Genomic DNA, 20135 nt, shown 5'->3' with positions numbered 1-20135 from the left:
GGAAAGCCCCTTCTGGCTGCTGGTGGAGCGATGTGGTTTTCCGGATGGACGAAAGCTAACATCTGCGCAAGTGCATAATAAAAAAAAAAAAATTAAACTCTTTTGATATTAACTTGGAGCTATTGTGGCAACATAATGATATATGTTGGATAGGAATTAGGAGTAGGAATTAAACACAGAATCAGTCCGACTAGAAATTAGGAGTCATGCGAACTAAAACGAATTTCTAGATCCACGTCGTTGGAGGTCTCCAACTCTAACTCGCGCATTAGATGCCTCCACGCGATAAGAACCTGATATCTGAACCCTGATCTCTAAGTCATTTGCCTCTAATTTCGCATCTGCTAAGTCCGAAAGTACTTGCTCTCTCAATCTTTACCTTTATATGGACAAATTCTTACAACCATATTGATAAAAACTATTCATCCAAAAGCCATATTAAAATACTAAAGCCATGTGATCCGGTGCCTACTGTTTTAGATAGGTGTCTGCAACAGAGGAGCACTCGAAGGACTCAATGGATACATGTTCTTTGCCATTCTCACACCTTCATTGGCGTTTCATGTGTAAGATAAGATAAAGCTATTCATCTATGGAAACCACTCTAGCGCGACTAATTCGCAGAACGATCTGGTCAATTGGCCCATCCCGTGAACTCTAGAAAATCATCCATCAAAACCAAAACCAGTGATAGAGGAGTTCTGCCCTGGATCTTATTCAAGGGATCTCCAGACAGCACAAGGAACTAAGGAGGCGGCATGTAGATTAGTTGGGGACCCAAGCAAGGTCTTTAACAATGAAGTGGCAAATGGGAACAGTTCCAGGTTTGACGCCTAGCAACTGGAAGCTGGCATGCCCAGGATTCCATTTTGATGTATCAAAATGACACAAAGCAATGGCATTCACCTGGCTACCATCGTCAGCAATCAAAGGAACCATGTATGGCCTTGTCCCTGGGAAAATGTGGCAGTAGAAGACGACATAAGGAAACATCACATCGTGGCATGCCACAACTTTGGAAGATATCACCTTTCCCCCTCCATCACCTACCCTATAAGTCCTGGCCTTCACTTTTTCCTCTTTGTTAACAACGGAAGTGACCACTGTATGAATCTCACGGCTTCCAAGTTCTGCGACAACGAAATCAATCATGGATTCCAGTGATGTTGCACAATACTTAACTTCTCCTTTAAGTGCAGGCATCTCGCAATCAGCAAGCGTTTGGCTTGTAAGAGATGCATGCTCAGAGTGGGGTTGAATGGAGAACATCTTAAGGATTAAGGATGGTAGTGAGATTGGAGGTCGAGAAGGGAATTGCTTCAGCTCGTTGGCGTGGCAAGAAGGTTGGCTCAATGCTGGTACCACCACTAGAACCAGTGGCGGAGCCAGCGTGGGGCAGGCGTGGGCGCCTGCCCACGCCAGCCCAAGAAAGCTCCATGTGAAATGGAGCCTCAAGTCTAGAACCATCTATTATTGTCGGGCTGATCATGATGGTGACGTTCATCTTGCTACCAGGCTGCAGGTCGTCCCTTAAGAAATACAGAGGTGCAAGGTTCGGTGACCAATTACTCTTAAACTGATCGTGGTCATTACCCAACACACCCCACCTTCTACCCCAGGGTTGAGGATAAAGAGGTGTTTCCACTTGGTCATAGTGGTGAAGACCGCGACTAAATCCTGCAGTAAGTGAAAAAGGTAACTTGGTGAATCCTATTTCTTTGTGTGTGTGTATACACACAATTCCATAGTCTCAATTCATCAGCACCAGTCATGACGGGCCAGAGAAAAAAATGTTCCTGTTATTTTCTGAAAAGCTAACAGATAAGAGGACCACTAATAGAGTACCTGATATCTCAGGAGAGGATGGCAGGAGAGCTCTAATGGCATTGGGCATGGGGGTTCTCGGGAAGACCTCGTTCCAATAAGAATTTATAGTAGAAGAGCCATCGTTTGTGGCCACAACGAGCTGCTAAGATTGAAAAAAGGAAACAGTCATCATCCACCATATAGGTTGCAATTCAAGTCGGATAATGGAGGCAATCTTTGTGCAAAAAGACTGCTTGGTTATGAAAACACATGCTCCCTCGTTTGAGACGTGTGTGCAGCGATGTGGTAAAGCTGAAAGCGGTAGACACCGGCTCAATTCCCAGCAGGTAGGGTGGCCCTCACTCGGAAGTTCTACGGTGCCTGAATCATAGGGTTTGCTACTTGGATGGAGGAGAGACAATGAGCACTTACGAGAAAGAGGGTTGAGAGCGAGACGATGGAGATGATGTTATCCATTTGGGCTCAAACGCAATCTTGGATAGCAAAAAGGTTCCAGCCAATGGTCCTTAAATGTTACCAAAAATTCAATCTAAAATATCATTTTTATATGAATCTGGAATGTGTATTTCACCAGATACGACGGATTTTACAAAAGCAGAAAACGATGGTGGCTGGTCGATCCAATCAATTAGGTCGACTCCTGACACCGACAAGCTTATGTCCCCAGTTGGTGGTGCGCGACTAGGCGCTTCAGTTTCCATTTCGGCGAGCGCGAGGTTTTGACCAAGTGCCTCGCATGCGCCGCCCATATGGCTAGATACAAAGATCTTGAACCATGTAATCTCTATTCATTACATTCTTTCGCCGTTTCTCAATAAACATGTCGCCATTACCATTAGTTTTTACCGTTGGTTTTTGACTTTGGACAAGATATCAAATTAACATGATGAAAATAAATACATGACGTCCTTTATAGTGTAAAAGGAAAAGAAAAATACTTTTTCATTTTTTTGCTTTTAAAATGAAATGATGAAAAGCACAAATTTCTACGTCGTGTAAGATGATAACATTTTTTTTTTTGCCCTTTTCTAACTGAGGTCTGTTAAACAAAGATTGGAAATTAAAAACCGATCATAATTAAAAAGTAGGACCCAAATAAAAATCCCTTGTTTTAAATTTTAAAATTCCTGTTTTTCTTTTCTTTTACAGTTTCCCGGGAATGTGAGTGTCCCCACGCACCAAACACACGTGAATGGATTGATACGGGTAGGATACGTTGTGGGTCAGAAAAATATACGGTAACATCACAAATACTTAGAAAATGATCAAGTATTTTTTTTTTCTCGAAGTCGGCTCCGACGTTTTTAGTCTGAGGTGAATAGTAGGTGAGTGAATTGGCCGGTTTTTACTCCACAGATCATCTAGCGGCCAGAATGTTGAATTTTCCGGCCTCCCCATTTGGTCCACTTCCCTATGCAGGCTGGGACGGAAGTGGATTTGCTGAGAAAAAGTTCACATCAATGGATAGCAACCGATATTGACCTCCATGTGTTCTGAGAAGAAACTTTCCCCCCTGCAACAGAGATGGAAGTGTTGATGGAAGGAAAGTTGAGAGAGGAATCATCGTCGATACCGCAGGTTAAACAAATTTATCTCCAACAAAAGAAAAGAATTGATTTGTATTATCTCCATGTTCTTATATGTATTTACGCGCATATACACAATGCATACAAATCCTTAAAGGTGTTGGTGCAACTGCTCGGGTGAGGGTTGATATGCATCAATTGTCTATACTGCAAAAAAGAATCACCAGTGTCATCGACTGTAAATCCATTATTTTGGTTTTGAGAGAGAGTCAACAGATTTTTAGGTCATGAGCAGGAAGGAATCCAAAATGGCAGACAACTAAAACAGGGTTCTGAATCATGTGATTTTAACTGGTCACATGCTGCTTGTTCGGATTTGGATTCCTATGAAATGCACAATGAAGTTGAATTATTGTATCTAAATGGATTGGGATGTTTGTTAGAATTGAATATGCAGCCAACTCAAATTCATTAGTTAGAGTTGAAGTTTCTTTTCTGATTTGATTAACGGGAGGTCCGATTCAAGCCTGTGGTATGTTGCATTCTTGAAACGGTTCGTGAAAATGGGCAACTTCATTTCTGAAATATTTAATTTTGCTGAACCATTTTGTCAAATTTAGTATCGTAAATATGTCAAAAATTTAAGAAAAAAAATGCATAACTGATAGTTTTTTTTCTCATTACTACTTCTCTCTCATCATGAAATTAACAAGCATCTTTTCTTCAATTTCCGAACCATTACGTTCATTTTGTTGATTTATAAATATGTCAAAGGTTTGAGAGATTACTAGTAAATTTCTCTATTTATTGTTAGTTTCTACGTGACGACATATGCGGAAGGCAAGTTAAAGATTTTTCCTCCAAATATGACAAGTTGATTAGCCCACATCTAAAGTCTTGTTTTTACAAGTAAACTGCTCAATAGTCTTTGCATATGTCCGAATTCGTTCTCAAATGAAAGGCAAAAGCAACTTCTTCTGTCAAATTAGTTTGACAGTCAGTGTGGACTAATCAACTGATCAATGGTCGACAACTCAAAGATCGATGTCCCAAACAATAAGTGGACGGTGAGTACGGAAAACTTGGAAAAGGGAGGGAAGTTGGGATGGAAGATCTGTCTCCGCATTCTGTCGTCGAAATGGGAAAACCATGCCAACAGATGTCGCGGCGTTTACTTTGTTTAAGTTAGCACATGGTGATCAAAGAACCAGAGGCTCTGTTCCCTCTGGAATCCGTCACCCTTCTGGAGAAGGCCTTGGATCTTAAGCAGATCACATATCAGGACATTTTCTTATGTTTGACAGCAAGGTGTTACGTTAGTTGGGTATTCAACGTAAGCATCAATATTATGCAATTGATCATAGGGCTGTGGCGCCTTCACTGGTGACGAATAACATAGTTCCAGACACCCAAGAGGACATATGGTTCTCATATTTTCTCTACGGGCATTGTCATGTTGACTACCTGTTATCAATTGCATCACAAATTAACACATATGCTGATGCCTTTGTTTATTGAGGGCCATATGGCGATTTAATAATTAAAATAACTACATCACAAATTAATATAGTGATGGGGTTGAAAAGTGTTTAAAAAATCTGCATCACATGTTAATAGGGTGATGGTGTTAAAAAAGTTGTGGTTTGAGACGTCCAAGAAAACAGGGCAGATAATATCAGAATCTTGTCTATTTTGAGCATGAAGGCAGTGAAAGCTCAGTAAAATTGACCATGTATGGCGTCAAACCTTTTTTTTTTTATCATCTTTTTCAAGGAAGAGGTCTGTGTAGACAAGTAAACAGAGATACTCTGTTTTTGTATACATGTACGACGCATCGCCTTTCAGCGTATACAGTTGATAATTCATTTGCCTTTCTTTTGTCTTTTCACCTTTCATGCAGGGCAGAGGTCCCAGCTTATTAGTCTATAAGGTTGGATTTCCTTTACAGGTGTACATGGTTGATATTTCTCTCTTCTTTCTTCATGAATTTCGGTTGGAGTAAAACAACATGAAATAAGATAATCTGGTGGAAAGCTTTCACCAAGTTTCCTGACAATGACAATAGATTCGATTGATAAGTCCAGAGCATGTGTCATAGAAGTTGTGAATAAAGGAAGACAAACAGACTTGCCCACATGGTCATCGCAACCAATACATAATAAAATGAATCAAGGGCACCGTAGATAATAAGCAAATAATATTTGAGGTGCACGAATATTATTATATAAAATTAGTATGCAAATAAATGAGACTAACTAATATATAAATAAATAGATTACGTGAAACTGTGTAGGCAACTGCCCACATAAGCTCACATGTGGCTTCCCCGGTTAGGACACAGCCGGCGCATACTAAGGAGGTAGCGTGAAGGTCACCCAGGCGAGATCCTTTAGAATGAAGTGGCAAATGGGAACAGTTCCCGGTTTCACACCCAGCAACCGGAAGCTCGCGTGTCCAGGGTTCCAATTTGATGTATCAAAATGGCACAAAGCAATGGCGTTTACTCGGCTACCATCATCAGCAATCAATGGAACCATGTATGGCCTTGTGCCCTGGAAATTGTGGCAGTAGAAGACGGCATAAGGAAACGTGACGTCGTGGCATGTCACAACTTTGGAAGACATCACTTTCCCCCCTCCATCACCTACTCTGTAAGTCCTCGCCTTCACCTTCTCCTCTTTGTTAACAACGGAAGTGACGACTGCATGAATCTCACGGCTTCCGAGTTCTGCGACAACGAAATCGATCATGGATTCCAGAGATGTTGCACAGTACTTAACTTCTCCTTTAAGTGCAGGCCCCTCACAATCTTGAAGCGTTTGCCTTGTAAAAGATGCGTACTCAGAGTGGGGTTGAATGGAGAACGTCTTAAGGATGGTAGTGAGATTGGAGGTGGAGAAGGGAATTGCTTGAGCTTGTTGGCGTGGCAAGAAGGTTGGCTCAATGCTGATACCACCTTTAGAACCATCTACCATTGTCGGGCTGATCATTATGGTGACGTTCATCTTGCTACCAGGGTGGAGGTCGTCCCTTAAGAAATATAGAGGTGCAAGGTTCGGTGACCAATTACGCTTAGACTGATCGTGGTTGTGCCCCAACACACCCCACCTTTCACCCCAGCGAATACTTGGTCCAGAACCAACTCCTGCAGTAGTAATTGAAAAAGGCTCGCTGTTCAATCTTATTTCTTAATATATATATCACAAATGACATCTCAAAGTTTTAAACTGTTGCTCTCAGTAGTGACTTTGAAGAAAGCAAAAAGAGAAAAAAATACAAAATTTTTTAAAATTTTAAAATAATTAAAATAAGTGAGAAACTAATAACACAAACATCAAAAGATAAGTAGATTTGTAATAATTAAAAAAAAAAAAAAAAACTGTTTGGCTTTAAAAATTTTGAAAAAATAGTGAAAAAACACCAAAAAAAAACTTTAAAAACGTGTTCTTTGGTTTGTGGCCCCAACGAGCCGCAAAGATTGGAAGGGAAACAGTCGTCAAAACCACATATACTGCAATTCCAGTCGGTTGTTAGTTAGATTTGAATTTTCTTTTCTGATTTGATAATATGCCTCCAGTGAGCCCGTCTCGGCTCACAAGGCTCCCCATTCTACAAACGCTAGGAACTAACATGAGTGCATGCCTGCCTTTCTGCAAGCACTGTAATTCCGTGAATTTTGAAAGGCGTAGAAATGTTATTTTAAAATTTTCTTCTAAATAATAGCTTCGATAGAAATGAAAATGTAAGAAAAGGGCAACTATAAACATTCCCAAGAAACCACTAATTTCTCCAAATCCTTACTAGATCGACGCTTTTGGGAGAGAGAGAGAAAAAGAAAGTACCTCTTATCTTTGAAGAGGATGGTAGGAGAGCTTGAATGGCATTGGGCATGGGAGTGCTAGGGAAGACGTCATTCCAGTAAGCTTTTATAGTGAGAGCGCTACTACTGTTTGTGTTTGTGGCCTCAACAAGCTGGTAAGAGGGGGGAAAAAATAAAAAAGGAAACAACCATCATCCACCAGATATGCTCCCATTCGAGTTGGATTAATACTGATAATCTTTTTTGATAATGGAAATTCCTCCTTGTTTGAGACCATGGTGTTTGCAGCGGTTGTGGGAAGGCCGAAGCCCGCGGCTGCCGGGCTTCCGGTAGGTGGAAGGGCGGCCACTTGCGATTTTACGGTACGTAAAACCGGAGTGTAGATCTCATGACCGAAAGGAGTAAATGAATAGGAGCACTTACCAGGAGGAGAGTTGGAGGAGAGTTGAGAGTGAGAAGAATGAAATCCAGCAGCCCATTGTAGTAAGCTGGCCCTAACTCAAATAATCGTCTCTATGGAGATTATGGGCTAATAAGGACCGGACCGATATCTTCTTCTTATTTTTTTTTTTTCGGCCTGATAATTATATCTAAACGTTGTTCACAGTGTTGTTTATATCCTGAAAATATCGCGAAAGATATGATAAGTGAGGTACTCGGTTCATTAAATTCATACTTTCCATGGCCGCTGACGGAATGAGGGCGGCGGGTCAATGCGTCAGTCCATGTTAGGTAGACGACGTGAGTCAAGCAATTTTACATTTTGGACCATTTTGATTTGTGAAGCTGGAAATTTCCAGCCAAGGAGAAAACCCTTATTTGAAAAAGGTTCGGCTGATACTCCCTTTCACGATTGGAAAAAGATGGTGAGTGGATTTCAACATGAGTAATGTGGCTGCTGGTGGAGCATGTGGTCTTCCGGATGGAGGAAGGCGAAGCGAATCTTGACAAGCTAACATCTCTGCGGAAGGAAGAGCTAAGGATCGATCAATTTCTCACGACAGTTATGAAGATGTTCCTTTATAAGGGTCAATCTAAACGTCAATCATGCGTTCCTTTATTTCATGGTGAAAAATCGTTTTATAAGGGCCAATATTCCATTCGCTTCTGCTCTCCCACAGATCCACTTCACGATCTTGGATAGCTTTACCAAAAATTCAACTTAAAATGTCATTTTTATATGAATTTGGAATATGTATCTTAAAAGACACGACAGATTTTACAAAAGAAGAAAACGATTGATTGTGGCTGGTTGATCCAATCAACTAGGCCTACTCATGAGAGCGACAAGCTTACGTCCTGGGTTCGTGGTGTCAGTAGATGCTCCAATTTCCATTTCCGTGAGCGCGAGGTTTGACCAAGTGCCTCCCCCCCCCCCATGGTTAACCATAGGAAGATCATGAACCATGTAAACTCTATTAATGACTTTCTTTCTGCGCCTGCCTCTGAATAAACATGTTGCCATGCAGACCCACTCGCTCCACCCATTGGAAGAAGACATTGGAAAGATTTTCAATTCGTTGAACACTAACCAAAAACGACAGATACCAAGATCGACAAAGCCGCAAGTTGGGCTCACTCGAGGTGTGGTTCCGCACATTCTCCCGTTCCCGACAATGCTTCCTTTTCTAATAATAGTGGTTGAGAAAGGACAAATTACAAATCTTTTGGAGGGTTGTTGGAACTGCTTGGGTGTGGCGACGGCGAGAGCCAAAAAAATTATATGCTGGCAGTGTGGCATGTCCGTCAATCCTCTGTACTGCTGTGAAAAAAACTTTCAACGGCTCGGTTCTTTTGAAGATGGTAAGGTCTTTAGCACAAAGGAAAAGATGTTCTTATATGTGTTTATGTCTACAAATATGAGCACGCATATCCACGAAATAATCCCAAATGGCAGACAACTAAAACAGGGTCACCATGCATAAGTCCATTCTTTTGCTTTTGCCTTTAACAGATTTTTATTTAGGTCATGAGCGCGAAAGAATCCAAAATGGCAGACGACTAAAACAGGGTTCAGAATCATGTGATTTTAACTGGTCACATGCTGCTTGTTCGGATTTGGATTCCTATGAAATGAACAATGAATTTCAATTATTACATCTAAATGGATTGGGATGTTTGTTAGAATGGAATGTGCAACCAACTCAAATTCAGTTGTTCGTTAGAGTTGAAGTTTCCCTTCTGATTTCATTAACGGGAGGTCCGATTCAAACCTGTGGTACGTTGCATTCTTAAAACGGTTCGTGAAAATGAGCAGCTTCATTTCTGAAATATTTAATTTTGTTCAACCATTTTGTCTAATTTAGTATCGTAAATATGTCAAAAAACTTAGGAAAAAGAATATGCATAACCGATAATTTTTTGCCGTTACTACTTCTCTCATCATGAAATTTAACAAGCATCATTTCTTCAATATCCGAACCATTTCAATCATTTGTGCAAATCCTCTAATTCAAGCACCAGACCTACTTGGAAAGGAAAATGCCCCACTTGTGAAGAGGTAAAATTCTGGGAGTGTGTAATTACTGTTTTTACATGGTTGTCGCTATGGCCGCCACCATGTAGAATGTTGAAGAGAGAACCTTCTTCCAATAAGCATTTATGATGACCGGGCCTTTGTATATATATATAATGGTGATGAAAAATATTAAAATGTTCTGAATATTATTCACAATGTTGTTTGTAACCTGAAAATGTCGGTGATAAGCCAATGGCAAATGAGATGGGGAGTAAGGCATGAGGACGAGTTTTGAACAAGTCACATAAACAGAGGCCATGAAAACTCAACATTATTGATTACGTCTCACTCAATAAATTAACATGTAATTGGGTTCTTAATGAAGAAAATGCCCTCCCTTAAATGACGAAGTCGGCTTTAACAACAACATGAAGAAGTAACAAGGCCACCTATCAGAAGACTTTAAGAAGCCTAAATAGCCCTTGTTTGCTTTTCCTTTGAGAAGAAATTAAAGAGATAATGAGTCTCACATTGCGAGCCCCTCTCACCTTCGCAGCCCTTTCATACAAGCAATCGATCCAGCCCCATTTTCATACGAAGAAAAATACATTAAAATTTCATTTTTTTTTAAAAATTTTCTAATACAACAATTTGCTTAATGGCCCACCATTGATCAGTTCAAATTTGCTTTACTACATCATATGCATCGGGATGCAATTAATCAGAATCTAAAATGTTAGAATTTTAGTTGATTTTGTCAAGTTAGTCCTAATATTTCAATGTTCTTGAAAGCATCTCTATTCTTTCATGCCAACTCCAACTCTACACAATAGCATGTGGTTGTCGTTTTGAACCAGGCGACCCAAAAAGGCGTGTGCTGCGACATCAATGATGCATGAACGACGCACTTTAATAGGGTATGAATCTTTTCAACAACAACGAATTACAGTTATTGTTAAGCGATTGCTGGAAATGGCTGAACCTAAGCATTTTAATGCGCAGTAACGTCAGTTTTCTGGGCACAAGACAGATCCCAGCTCTCTCTGTTCTGGTTTCTCCTCCTTTATTCTCGACTGCTGTGAAAGATCATTTTACTATGCATTGGTTGGGGGGAGGACTGGTGGACTGACAGTATTTTGCTCTGGCAGTTTGGCGTTGCTACAAAAATCAATGTCAATGCTGCGTGCCCAACAGTATCGTGTATTTACCGATACATGTTACGTTTCAACCTTGTGGCGTCTTATTTATCAATTTATGGAATAATTTGAGAAAAAAGACCTACGCCATTTCCTGTTAAACTTGAAAGCAAAACATAAACCTGGATCATCCTTGTATCGTTTTGGCAGTTGCCCACACTTCTCCGCCCCTGGGTAGGAGCCGGTCTGTCTCTTTACTTTGAGCATGGGATTGAACCACCCCCGATGTTCGTTGATTTATAAATGTGTCAAAGGATTGAGCGGTTACTTGTAAATTTCTCTATTTATTGTTCTTTCTTTGTCATGACGTATACAGAAGACATGTTCAATATCTTTTCTCCAAATATGACAAGTTAATCACCCCACATCTAAAATCTTGTTCTTACAAGTAAATTGCTCAATAGTCTTTGCGTATGTCCGAATTCGTTCTCAAATGAAAAGGCAAAAGCAACTTCTTCTGTCAAATTAATTTGACAGTCGGTGTGAACTAATCAACTGATCAATGGTCGTCAACCCCAAGATCGATGTCCCAAACAAGAAGTGGACGGTCAATATGGAAAACTTGGAAAAGGGAGGGAAGCTGGGATGGAAGATCAGTCTCTGTATTCTGTCATCAAAATGGGAAAATCATGCCATTAGATTTCGCCGCTGGGATGGAAGATCTGTCTCTGTATTCTGTCATCGAAATTGGAAAATCATGCCATTAGATTTCGCCGCTGGGATGGGAGATCAGTCTCTGTATTCTGTCATCGAAATGGGGAAAATCATGCCAATAGATTTCGCCGCTGGGATGGAATATCTATCTCTGTATTCTGTCATCGAAATGGGAATAGCACATAGTGATCAAAGAACCAGAGACTCTGTTCTCTCTGGAACCCGTCAAACTTCTGGAGAAGGCCTTGGATCTTAAGATCACATACCAGGACATTTTCTTATGTTAGTTGGGTATTCAACGTAAACATCAATTTTGTGTAATTGATCATAGAGCGTGCCGCCTTCACTGGTGACGAATAACAAGGTCCCAGAAACCCAAGAGGACATTTGGTTCTCATCTTTTCTCTGCGAGCATTGTCAAGTTGACTACTTGTAACCAATTTCAAATCAAATTAACACATACGGTGATGCCTTTGTTTATAGAGGGCCATATAGGCGATTTACTAATTAAAATAACTACATCACAAATTAATATAGTGATGGTGTTGAAAAGTGTTTAAAAATCTGCATATGTTTGCGTGTGGGGGCATGCGCCCCCCACTCCGAACTGCCTGCCTTTCTGCAATTACTGTGATTCCGTGAATTTGGGAAGGCATGGAAATGTAATTTTAACATTTTCTTTCTCAATAATAGCTTAGATAAAACTGAAAAGTAAAAACATGGCAACTATAAACATGCCCAGGAAGCCACTAATGTCTCCAAATCCTTACTAGAACGACGCTTTTGGGGGGGGAGAGTGATACTGTTTGTGTTTGAGGCCTCAACAAGCTGGTAAGAGGAAAAAAAAGAAAAAAAAAAAAAGTAACCATCATCCTGCTCGATTAATACTGAGAATCTTTTTTTATAATGGAAATTCCTCCTTGTTTGAGACTATGATGTTTGCAGCGTTGTGGGAAGGCCGAAGCCCGCGGCTGCCGGGCTTCCGAAAGGTGGAAGGGCGGCCACTCACGATTTTCCGGTAACCGGAGTGTAGATCTCAAGAGCGAAGGGAGTTGATTAATATGAGCACTTACCAGCTAATAAGGACCGATATCTTCTTGTAGGCGGAACCGTCTCTCCATTTTATAGGCTAATGAGGACGGATATCTTTTTGGAGCAATCTTGGGTAGCAAAAACGTTCCAACCAATGGTCCTTAAAAATGTTACAAAATATGCAATTTAAAGTGTCATTTTTTATATAAATTTGGAATATGTATTTCACAAGATACGACAAATTTTACAAAAAGCAGAAAAGGTGGCTTTGTTGATCCAATCAATTAGGCCGACTCTTGAGACCGACAAGCTTACGTCATGGGTTGGTGGTGCCAATAGGAGCTCCAATTTCCATTTCCGTGAGCTCGAGGTTTGACCAACTGCCTCGCATGTGGGGGTATGCGCCGCCCATATGGGTACCATATACGAAGATCTTGCCCACTCGCTCCACCCATTGGTAGGTGTGACCTAATTTTTTTAATAAATGTTGGAAAAGGACATTTGCACAGACAACTAAAAATTGGTTCTGAATCATTTGATTTAACTGATCACATGCTGCTTGTTGGGATTTGGTTTCCTATGAAATGCACAATCAATTTGAATGATTGCATCTAATTGGATTGGGATGTTTGTTAGAATCAAATATGCAACCAACTCAAATTCAGTTGTTAGTTAGATTTGAAGCTTCTTTTCTGATTTCATTAACGGGAGGTCCGATTCAAACCTGCGGTATGTTGCATTCTTAAAACGATTCGTGAAAATGAGCAACCTCATTTCTGAAATATGTATCGTTAATTTTGTTAAACCATTTTGTCAAATTTTAGTATCGTAAACATGTCAAAAAATTTAAGGAAAAAATAATGCACAACTGAATTTTTTTTTTTTTTATCATTACTACTTCTCACATCATGAAATTAACAAGCATTTTTTCGTCAATTTACGAACCATTTCAATCATTTACTGCAAATCCTCGAATTCAAGCACTACACCTACTTGGAGAGGCAAATGCCCCGATTTTGAAGAGGTAAAATTCTGGGAGTGTGTAATCACTGTTTTTGCAACATTCACCTGGACGAGGCTACCCGGCCTACTCAAATGGGACAATGAGGTTTTGTACATTCTCATGATGCATCGTATCTGTTTGAGTGATTCTCTTGTAAGGCTTTGAACAAATAATGCTTTCTGCTGGGAGAGGAAAGATGCAGAGAAACAGAGCGCATTGTAGGCCGTGATTCCGGTTTCATGTCTATGCACATGACTGCAAGCTTGGCTACAGCAGCCACCATCTCTGCTTCTTGCTGGTCCCCTGGAGCTGCTATTCGTTGGTCCAGCATATCCCTGAGCTTTACATCAAGTTCTTGCCTTGTGAGAATAACCAAAGATGATAATAGTTCCCCTGGGTGCCTTCCCATCAGAATTTCAAGAGCTACCACCCCAAAGCTGTAGACATCACACTTCTCTGTTACTCTCATGGTATATGCCAACTCTGCAGTAAAGCAGTCATCTTTAGTTAGCAACCACGCAAAAAACAAACTAAGTTTATTGGTGGATCTAATGGGGTAAGACCACTATAAAGCAAAAATCGATGCATGTTCAAAAAATTCTTGTGCGTACCTGGTGCCATGTAGCCGTGTGTCCCTGCAAGGCCAGTCCAATTTGATGAATCTGGGTTCAGTAGTCTAGCTGTTCCAAAGTCTGAAATGCATGCACTGAAATCGGGATATAACAAAATGTTCTTGCTAGAGATGTCCCGATGGATTACTGGAACTGAATGGTCATGATGCATGTATGACAAAGCATCGGCAACACCAGTTATGATGTTCACCCTTTTTGCCCAGTCTAAACTTTCAGCCTCTTTGTTGCTGCTTAGTATGCTTGCCAAGCTTCCTCTCTCTATGTATTCATACACCAAGAATGAGCATTGAGGATGCTTACAGAATCCATAGAGCTTGACTATGTTCCTGTGGCGGACTTCTGTCAATGCTTTAATCTCATTTCTGAAGTCCATGTCTGTTAACACATCACTACCAGTCCGATTGAACTTCTTGACAGCCACAATTTGATCTGTGGGTAGTTCAACTCTATAAACGCTACCATGTGCTCCTCTACCAATAACATACTCGTCACTGAAATTCTCTGTAGCACTGACAATATCCTCATAAGCAAGTTTGCCATCATAGTTCCATATAGAAAATAGATCCTTTCCATGGTTTGTTTCGGCAAGAATGCTTCTTTTGTCATGCCTCTGCATTGCTTTTTGCCAAACTTTGTAAATTCCAATAAGAAGGAATATAAGAATGAGCACAGCAACCACTGGAATAATGATGGACAAAAATTTTTGACTTTTCATATGACTTTTTCCCACTGAGGGAGGCTTGCATGGCTGCAAGGCAAGTCCTCCACATAAGTCAAGGTTACCTATGAATGATTCTGCTGAAGCATTCAGAAATGCAGGGTTGTTTGGAAGAGGCCCCGTGAGATTGTTAAAGGACAAATCGACTGACGTCAAACTAAGCATTCCTGCCAAAGATGATGGGATTGTACCCACAAGCTTGTTATGGGAAAGGTTGAGTCTCTCCAGATAATTTAATTTCCCAAGTTGGGCTGGTATCGACCCCATTAGCATGTTATTGCTAAGATCTAGTAGTATCTGCAACTGTGCCAAGTTTCCTATCTGAAAAGGAATTGTTCCGCTTAAGCTGTTGTTGCTCACCTTCAATAGAATCAATTCATCACAATTCCCAAGCTCCTCAGGTATTGGTCCTTGGAGGTTGTTGGATGATAAATCCAGTTCCTGCAATTTTGTCAACCTGCCAATCTCAAATGGTATGCCCCCTGAAATTTGATTGTTGCTCAAGTCCATCTTCAGCAAGAATGATAGTTCCCCTATTCCTCTTGGAACCTCTCCAGTTAAATAATTGGCAGAAATATTTATCTCCATCAATTGTGCCATTTGGGATATCGAACTTGGGATCTTGCCAGTGAGGTGGTTGTTAGAGAAATCCAAGTGTTCAAGTCTAGGGCATCCGCCCCAGTTTTGTGAGAGCGCTCCCGTTAATCGATTGTTGCTCATGTCAATGTAGGACAAGTTGGGGTAGGATCCAAATGCCTCTGAAATGCTGCCATTAAGTTGGTTCCCATGTAATCTAAGTCTAGACAAGCTTGTACAATTCCTCAAGCTTTTTGGTATTGGTCCAGTGAAATGGTTGTTGAAAGCAGCAAATTGGATGAGTTTACCACCCTTACATATGTCTGATGGTAAAGAACCAGAGAGATTATTTTGTGAAAGGTACAAAAAGCCTAGACTCGTGAAATTATTCATCTGCGGAGGTAGAGATCCAGAAAGGCTATTATTGTTCAAAGCCAAGTAGTAAAGATTAGACATGTTACCTATCGAAGGAGGGATTGTACCTGGAAGAAAGTTAGATGTCAAGTCTAATTGAGTGAGCTTACTAAGCTTCCATAGTTCAGGTGGAATGGTGCCACTCAAGAAATTGTACTCAAGGAACAAAAGTTGCAGATTGGACAGATTTCCAATTTGGGCTGGAATTGAACCTGTAAGTGAGTTCGTATCAAGGTCCAAGAAGTTGAGATTTTTAAGCTCTCCTATCGTCTGAGGAATGGCACCAGTAAGAAGGTTGTCACTGATGGTTAAATTTACAAGACTAGGTAGTTGTCCAATAGAAGTAGGGAGAGGACCCGTGAGCGAGTTGAATGACATGTTTATAGAAACAAGGTTCTTAAGATTGGCAATACTTTCCGGTAAGCTGCCAGAAAACTGATTCACCGACATGTCAAGAAAGGAAAGTTTGGAGAGGTTGCCTATAGCATTGGGAATGCTTCCAGAAAAATTGTTACCTCTAAGATCCAAATATGCAAGACTTGGGAAGGCAGCAAAGTCGAAATGGTCGAGCGTACCTTGAAGATGCTGGTTTTCAAGACTTATCTTGACAATACTCGTGTTGTCACCGCTGCAAGCTATCCCATCCCAGTGGCAGGGGCCATAGTTAGAGTTGAGGAACGACCAAGAAGAATTCAGTACATGGGCTGCTTGGAGACTGTCTCTCCACTTGAGAAGCGCTTCTGATTCTGCCTTTAACGGCTGAGCAGCCGTGTTTTTTGGTGAACATATACTCAAAATAAAGAACAAAAGCTGCAGCAGCGGCTCCCTTCTCATGGTTGATGCCATCGTTTCTGGTGTCACAGAGATTAACAGTTATTTGGAATTCATTAATATAAAGGTGGGAGGGTAGACTTGAGGGTCGTGACAAGATTTGGAGAGTGGACTTTGTGTGGTGTGAATACCGACGGAGAGGTCGACGAACTTGAGAGAATCAACAAAGCATCTTGCTTGGGTGGATGCAGTTTTCTGCGTTTCATTTCACTTCATGTGAGAGACGCTGAAATTTCGGCGCCGATTTCGACGTGGTTTGGTGGGATGGAAAGGGAACTCATTTTGCCGGAAGCGTTCCCACGTCTGCGAAATCTTGAAGGAAGGAAAAAAGGAAGCCATGGGAAAAGCAATACTCAACTGCGATTCAACTTTGTCTTGAGAGTCTGAGACGACGGCGCACGGGACAAAAGTATGGCCCCCACCCACGTCCACTATCTAAGACTCCTTGGTCGACATAAAAAACTGTGGAGAAAACTCCTTTATCTGAAAAACTTGTTACCGTCTGCCTGTCCAGCCTAAAGTTTTGCATCTATTTGTATGAAAAAACTTTTATTTGATCACAGAACAATTACGTAAGAAAAAATAGATACAAGTAAATGAAAAAGTCGGTGTGTACATGTGACAACAACGTATTATTATCATAAATTATAGAACACATTGAGGAAAAGTGAGCATACAACGATAAAACAGATACCAGAATAGATTGTGGTTCTTTGTTCTCAATGAAGCGATCTGTTTCCCATAAAAGAGGCACAAGCTTCTCGAAGTTTCCAAGTCATTGAGGAACACAATAATGTTTTCAATTTCCAGAATGTTGTAATATGAGTCAAATTATCAAAGTCGGGTTAAATAAAATTCGGTAAATGAGGTGAGATGGAGAAATCGGGCCCCTTTTTCTTCATCCGATAAAATGTATACATTTATTTCTTCTGAAAGAAATTGAGCGAGCTGCAGATATATAAAAGCTGATCGGCTTCCGAATAATATTCATTAGTAAGAAAGAAATTAAGCAGAGGATTAATGGAGAGTACCAAGCTAAGAAATAAAATTCACTAGCCACGTTATTGCTTATTTGTGGACCTCGACCATGTGATCCGTTTCAGATTATTAGTAGTCGTGGCCTAATTTTTTTTCTCTTCATATTTTTGTTGCCCTTTGAATCATTGTTCATTCTAATTTAGAAAAAAGGATCTCAAATGAGATAAGGTTATTTACAAAAATCATTAAACGTATGTTTAAGACAACGAGATAGTAGTGGACTGTCATTGGTTGAAGTGATACAAATTCTCCTGGTGGTCGAAAAAATGATTTCTCTTCGACAACGCTTGCTCCATATATTTACAGGAAGCAATGACTCTTCGCACACTATAAGCTTGTCTTCTACTCCCAACTCAAAGTTGGTCACAAGTTGCAGGTGCGTTAAATCATCAGCAAACAATGTCAGCTTTGTTCAATCATTAGTACAAACATTTCCCGTGCACACTGCAATTCAAGTTAGATATCTGAGGACAGTCTTCTTGTGCCGGAAAAACTGCTTACATGCGGCGTGGTGTTAAAAGTTTTTCGTTTTCTTTGGCCTGGCGTGTAGGCCTCACCACTCAGATGTTGCAAAACGCAGGGAATTGATGAATCTGATAACAGGAAGAGAGTCGAGAGCGAGAAGAATGAAAATCAGATCGTCCATTAAACGCCCAAGCTCAATCATTGAAATAGAGACGATGGCAAGTTGTTGACGAGCAGATCAGTTGGGGACCCAGGCGAGATCCTTTAAAATGAAGTGGCAAATGGGAACAGTTCCTGGCTTCACACCTAACAGCCGGAAGCTGGCATGCCCGGGATTCCAGCTTGATGTATCAAAATGGCACAAAGCAACGGCGTTCACTCGGCTACCATCATCAGAAACCAACGGAACCATGTACGCCCTTGTTCCTGCCAAATTATGGCAGTAGAACACAGCATAAGGAAACATCATGTTGTGGCAAGTCACCGCTTTATGGGAGATCACCCTCCCCCACCAACACCTACTCTGTAAATCCTGGCCTTCACCTCCTCCTCTCTGTTAACAACAGAAGTGATCGCTGCGTGAATTTCATTGGTTCCGAACTCCGCAACAACAAAATCGATCATGGATTCCAGTGATGTTGCACAGTACTTCAGTTCTCCTTTAAGTGCAGGCATTTTGCAATCAACAAGCGTTTGCCTGGTAAGAGACGCATGATGAGAGTGGGGTTCAATAGAGAACATCTTAAGGATTGTAGTGAGGTTGGAGGTAGAGAAGGGAATTTCATGAGCTTGTTTGCGTGGCAAGAAGGTCGGCTCAGAGCTGACACCACCAACAGTAGAAGCTTCATTTGCGGAGGGGGTGATCATCATGGTGACGTTCATCTTACTACCAGACAGCAAGTCTTTCCTTAGGAAATAAAGAGGCGCAAGGTTCGGTGACCAATTATTACTACGATCATTATGGGCATCGCCCAATACACTCCAAAGTCTGATCCAACTTCGGGAACTTTTTACAACTATGTCGACGTTGCCATAACCACGTCCAACTAGTCCTGCAGTAATTAAGCAGAAAAACCCCGAACATAAATAAAGATAACCAAGAATGTTATGCTTTCGTGGAAACCCCTGAATGGATGGATATCAGTACCTGATGTCTGAGTAGGGGATGGTAAGAGAGCTCGAATGACGTCGGGAATGGGGATGCCAGGGAAGACCTCATTCCAGTAGGCTTTCATAGCGAGAGAGCCGTTGTTTGTGTTCGTCGCCCCAGCAAGCAGCTGACAGACAAAAGGAAACAATCGTCATCCACCATATAGTCTTCCAATTCAAGTTGGATTAGACCTGAGAATCGTTTGTGCCGGAAAAAGAATTGCTTGATGGCATGGCGTGTGCAGAGCTGCAGTGGGAAGACGGAAGCGAGCGGCCGGCTTCCGGCAGTTGGGATGGCGCCCACTAGTACTCATAACATTTCGGGCAAAGGAAATTGATGCACATGTGCACTTACCAGGAAGAGAGTCGAAAGTGAGAAGAACGAAACCAAGTCCGCCATTGAAAGCTCCAACTCAAGCTTGGCCAAATACGAAGAAGAAGGCCGCAAGTGTTGGCCCCTTTTTATATTGGCTAATATTGAGTTTTCATCGTTTTTGCCTAAAATATATAGCGAAAAATATCAAAAACGCTCGAAGTATTGTTCATAAGATTGTTTATATGTCGAAAGGATGGCGATAAAAGTTAGTGGTACCTGTGATTAGGGCGTTGGAAGGAAGGAAGCGGAAGGAGAGAGTTAATTCGTCTCTTGTTCATATTTTAAATATATGAGGACGACGTTGACGAAGCAATGGCGGCGGGTCAAAGAGTCTACGGATAATAATAAGTGAGAAGGTTAGGTAAGGCTTTGGCTGCCCATCGGTCCAGTGCCGGCAGGCCTTGGGTGGGACCATTTGCA

At 41.1% G+C, this 20135-nt stretch overlaps 4 protein-coding genes across 4 annotated transcripts; all 4 read right to left on the bottom strand.

Moving 5' to 3' along the window:
• Positions 1–765: 765 nt before the first annotated feature.
• Positions 766–2576, bottom strand: LOC116266597 (BURP domain-containing protein 5-like). The gene is made up of 4 exons (XM_031647908.1): positions 2418–2576; positions 1846–1969; positions 1465–1677; positions 766–1355 (listed from the first exon to the last, which is right to left on the bottom strand). The coding sequence occupies exons 1-4, from the start codon at positions 2574–2576 to the stop codon at positions 766–768; spliced, it is 1086 nt and encodes a 361-aa protein (XP_031503768.1).
• A 3128-nt stretch (positions 2577–5704) lies between these two features.
• LOC116266514 (BURP domain-containing protein 5-like) lies at positions 5705–8509 on the bottom strand. The gene is made up of 2 exons (XM_031647786.1): positions 8470–8509; positions 5705–6498 (listed from the first exon to the last, which is right to left on the bottom strand). Exons 1-2 carry the CDS (start codon positions 8507–8509, stop codon positions 5705–5707), a joined length of 834 nt encoding a protein of 277 aa, XP_031503646.1.
• Positions 8510–13460: 4951 nt separating this feature from the next.
• LOC116249276 (MDIS1-interacting receptor like kinase 2-like) lies at positions 13461–16989 on the bottom strand. The gene is made up of 2 exons (XM_031622500.2): positions 14128–16989; positions 13461–13999 (listed from the first exon to the last, which is right to left on the bottom strand). Exons 1-2 carry the CDS (start codon positions 16700–16702, stop codon positions 13635–13637), a joined length of 2940 nt encoding a protein of 979 aa, XP_031478360.1. The 5' UTR covers positions 16703–16989; the 3' UTR covers positions 13461–13634.
• A 1360-nt stretch (positions 16990–18349) lies between these two features.
• LOC116249266 (BURP domain-containing protein 5-like) lies at positions 18350–19960 on the bottom strand. The gene is made up of 4 exons (XM_031622490.2): positions 19932–19960; positions 19695–19837; positions 19338–19467; positions 18350–19242 (listed from the first exon to the last, which is right to left on the bottom strand). The coding sequence occupies exons 2-4, from the start codon at positions 19737–19739 to the stop codon at positions 18689–18691; spliced, it is 729 nt and encodes a 242-aa protein (XP_031478350.1). The 5' UTR covers positions 19740–19837; positions 19932–19960; the 3' UTR covers positions 18350–18688.
• Positions 19961–20135: the final 175 nt, after the last annotated feature.

The sequence above is a fragment of the Nymphaea colorata genome, chromosome 1 (assembly GCF_008831285.2).
Source record: "Nymphaea colorata isolate Beijing-Zhang1983 chromosome 1, ASM883128v2, whole genome shotgun sequence".
Taxonomy (NCBI): Eukaryota; Viridiplantae; Streptophyta; class Magnoliopsida; order Nymphaeales; family Nymphaeaceae; genus Nymphaea; species Nymphaea colorata.
Note: the sequence above shows the minus strand (reverse complement) of the source record. Positions and strands in the feature narration are given on the sequence as shown.

Excerpts from the sequence above, each read along its gene's own strand:
- LOC116266597 (XM_031647908.1), bottom strand. The coding sequence starts at position 2,576 with ATGGGCGGCGCATGCGAGGCACTTGGTCAAAACCTCGCGCTCGCCGAA. Across the intron at positions 1,970-2,417 it reads CACCATCGTTTTCTGCTTTT|CAGCTCGTTGTGGCCACAAA; the intron begins GTAAAATCCGTC and ends TTTCAATCTTAG. Across the intron at positions 1,356-1,464 it reads CAGCCCGACAATAATAGATG|CATTGAGCCAACCTTCTTGC; the intron begins GTTCTAGACTTG and ends TGGTGGTACCAG.
- LOC116266514 (XM_031647786.1), bottom strand. The coding sequence starts at position 8,509 with ATGGAAATTGGAGCATCTACTGACACCACGAACCCAGGAC. Across the intron at positions 6,499-8,469 it reads TGACACCACGAACCCAGGAC|GAGTTGGTTCTGGACCAAGT; the intron begins GTAAGCTTGTCG and ends TTACTACTGCAG.
- LOC116249276 (XM_031622500.2), bottom strand. The coding sequence starts at position 16,702 with ATGGCATCAACCATGAGAAGGGAGCCGCTGCTGCAGCTTTTGTTCTTT. Across the intron at positions 14,000-14,127 it reads ACACGGCTACATGGCACCAG|AGTTGGCATATACCATGAGA; the intron begins GTACGCACAAGA and ends GCTTTACTGCAG.
- LOC116249266 (XM_031622490.2), bottom strand. The coding sequence starts at position 19,739 with ATGGCGGACTTGGTTTCGTTCTTCTCACTTTCGACTCTCTTCCTG. Across the intron at positions 19,468-19,694 it reads CACTTTCGACTCTCTTCCTG|CTGCTTGCTGGGGCGACGAA; the intron begins GTAAGTGCACAT and ends TTTGTCTGTCAG. Across the intron at positions 19,243-19,337 it reads ATCCCCTACTCAGACATCAG|GACTAGTTGGACGTGGTTAT; the intron begins GTACTGATATCC and ends TAATTACTGCAG.